General features: G+C 38.0%; 1 protein-coding gene across 1 annotated transcript in view; it reads left to right on the top strand.

Moving 5' to 3' along the window:
* The window catches only part of LOC143018487 (uncharacterized), a 3,933-nt gene extending 1,901 nt beyond the window's left edge, over positions 1 to 2,032 (top strand). Inside the window, exons 3-4 of the mRNA XM_076173860.1 lie at positions 91 to 494; positions 1,464 to 2,032. Coding sequence (XP_076029975.1) covers positions 91 to 494; positions 1,464 to 1,654 — 595 coding nt within the window. The 3' untranslated portion in view covers positions 1,655 to 2,032. The remainder of the gene's footprint in view (positions 1 to 90; positions 495 to 1,463) is intronic.
* Positions 2,033 to 3,242: the final 1,210 nt, after the last annotated feature.

Raw genomic sequence — 3,242 nt, 5'->3', positions numbered from 1 at the left:
ATCGACCCTAATGTTAATATAACTCAGAGAATTATTACCCAGGACAGTAAAATAACATTTATGTTCAACCGTCGTACCTCCTTATCACAGCGGTGGGGGCGTCAATTTGGCACAACAATTGATCTCAGGACTGAACACGCATATCCAAGGATCCTCGTCCTTCCCAAGCCACGGACACATCAATTCCAATCAATTCCCAAGTCATTCCATCGGGGGACATCATTCCAACACAGGACACCACTTCCCCAGTCGCCCGGTCAGCAGTGGGGTTGGAATACAGATCGGGAGTGCAGGGCACCATCATGGGAGCGTCAATCATCAAGGAGGATCAGGAATAGGGATACATATTGGCTCCAGTGGTGTTCATATTGGTACCGGCGGGGTTGTCCCTGGTAGCCATTACCCTGGTACCCAGTACCCTGGTAGCCATATCCCCGGTAGACCGCAATGCAAATATTATTGCAGTATCAATGGCTACTACAGATGTTGCTCAAGTAAGTAATCCATTGGCAAATTATATATACAGTAAGTCGTTATACGGTACATACGCGTTCCTGAAATCCTTACCGCAAATTGAAATTACCGAATACCGAACCCGTTATAACACGTAATAATAGGATATGGTAGACGTACCCTCTCCCTGCTCTTTCCTCTTCAAAACACGAGCGGATACCGTATCTGTGATTTTTTACCGTAAATAGAATCGAGCGTAGTAATTATCAAATACCGTAACTGTGAATTTACCGGATAAGGAGGACTATATACATATGTGTGTGTGTGTGTGTTGAGACATTGGGACAATTATTATGAGAAAGGTGGAAACGCGTGTCTTGATCAGATTATTGAGTTTATTCCTGACCGGTTTCGCTTTACAGTAACTCCATCCTTCCTCTGAACAAGCTACTGTAAAGCGAAACCGGTCAGAAATAAACTCCATAATCAAATCAAAGCCTGTGTTTCCCCTTCCAAGTGTGTGTGTGTGTGTGCTTATTCTTCACTTCAATTTGGCAAAATCTTTACTCCATCAAAATAATTCATTCAGATGTTTGATTAAGAATCTTGCCGGTATGTACATGAATAAAGAGATAATTCATTGACAACAACTGTAATTGGTTGTAGCAAAATATAAAGATAAAATAAATACGCAATTATATAAAAACAACTGCAGTTCCCAAGAAATAGTAATCAATGCATCACTTGGGTAGTAAACAGGGCAAGCTCACATTTGCTAAAGAAAACAAACTCACGGATAATCCGTAATATGTCACATCATTCATGTATACAAGTCCAGGCTCTGAATTTCCTCGATTCTAGCTGTCAGTGGGATGGAAAAGAACAATACAGGTCTAATAAAGCATCGATGGAAGGCTACAAGCATAAAACAATTTGTAGAACGACCGAGTTTGTTGTCGTTTTCATTCCTTAGACCGCTACCTTCACTAATTCTATATTTACCTCTCCAGGTCCACAGACACCAACTCAACCGCAGGTGCGTCCTGGTTTCTGCCCACCAGTACGCCCCACCTGTCCAAACACAAGATTTCGTCCACCAAATGAATGCTACAGCGACCTCTCTTGTGCTCACTCGGAAAAGTGTTGCTATGACACATGTCTAGAGCACAGGACGTGCAAACGGGCAGAAATCTACGGCTAAAGACGCGACCGAGTTTCAAACTACTTCGTCCGTGACTGTTTGTGATTTTGTTTGTCTATTTATCAGTTTCTTTACTTGCATGATTATACCGTTCCAATTTGCCATTATCGTTATTTTTGTTTTCATCGACATTGTTATAAGCCGAAAGGTTTTATGTCAGTATATACTGTAATTCATTGGGAAAATTCCCGAATAAACGCAAGGTAGATTGTATCCCATAATGCACTTGAATGTTTACTAAACATCGCCTGTTCCCTTTAATTTTTGCTCCAACGTAAGAGCTAATTTGTATTTTTTTTTTATTTATCCACTTATTATTAAAGTGGTACTGTTTGCAGGTAATTATGTACCTGCATGATTAAGTGTTATATCTTTTTGTTAAACTGAGATTTTAAAACGGCAAAATATTGTTTTTTGAGTTTTATTGATTGTCCAGTTCATCACAATCCACGCCACGATAAAGATCTTTAATGTACAGAACTGGAAAATGTTGTATATAGCAAATGGACAGGGCATCATAGTCGACACTTTGATGTCTCATTTCTGGATACAGTACCCCAACCCTTATTATCAGTGTACTGACGCCACGCCATCAAATTAAGATATAATACGTCATTATTAGTTTGCAATCAGAAAAGTACCGTACGTGAATGATAATAGAATGAACGGAAATCAAAATACAACGAGAAAGATGGTGTTAGTTTCCCTGTACTTCTGAAGTTGTTGACTCATTGTATACAATATTGAGGGTGCGTTCAATACCAAAAGAAAATACCAATAAATGGGTGTAACAATAGTTCCAAATTGAACCCAATCTATACCAATGGTCATATGCGTAGTGTAAGGCACCCATTGAATTTCTTAAATTCATTTGAATAAAATCCAGTCACGCATTTACTAATGGGTCGAGAGAACTAGCACATCAGTAACAATTCTGTATTTTTTCGTTCTTGGAAGTATATATGTGTGTGAAGGTCCGACTGTTGGATTGTATAGCTCTACCATAGGGGTTCAGATTCTTGAGTGCACGACAGTTTACCACAAGACAATGACAGTCTTTGAAAAAGAATGGTCAGGAAATTGTCTTATACATTTCCTCAACGTCAACTCGACTGTAATCTTAATTTCACCGATTCTTTTATTCAGGAGAGACATCCAATAAGTGATATATATATATATACACACACATATATTCCTAAATTTTATAACTTCCATTCCTGTGGGAAGGCAGAATAGTTATCTTGTGAGGAATCCGGCTTGACCTCTGCGTCGTGCTGAGAATTTATTGACAATTATATCGTCAGCATCTTCATTCGTGATTCAGTACCTTGATGTTGTTATCATTATCATTATCAATATCGTTATCATAATTATTGTTGTTGTATATTATTTTATTTTTGCATTATTTACCAAAAAAGATTTAGCTAATATCATAAACGCCAACTGTTTATTACTTGCTGAACACATCGTTCTTCACTGGTCAACATATACTTATACAAAAACATATATATAATAATAATAATAACAATAAAAACCACATAAAAATGCTACTCCTTTTAGTATAGGAGTATTTACTATGTGGTGGAGG

Source organism: Oratosquilla oratoria, chromosome 35 (genome assembly GCF_046742065.1).
Source record: "Oratosquilla oratoria isolate Oo_2021 chromosome 35, ASM4674206v1, whole genome shotgun sequence".
In the NCBI taxonomy this organism is placed as follows: Eukaryota; Metazoa; Arthropoda; class Malacostraca; order Stomatopoda; family Squillidae; genus Oratosquilla; species Oratosquilla oratoria.
This window is presented reverse-complemented; position numbering and strand designations above follow the sequence as displayed.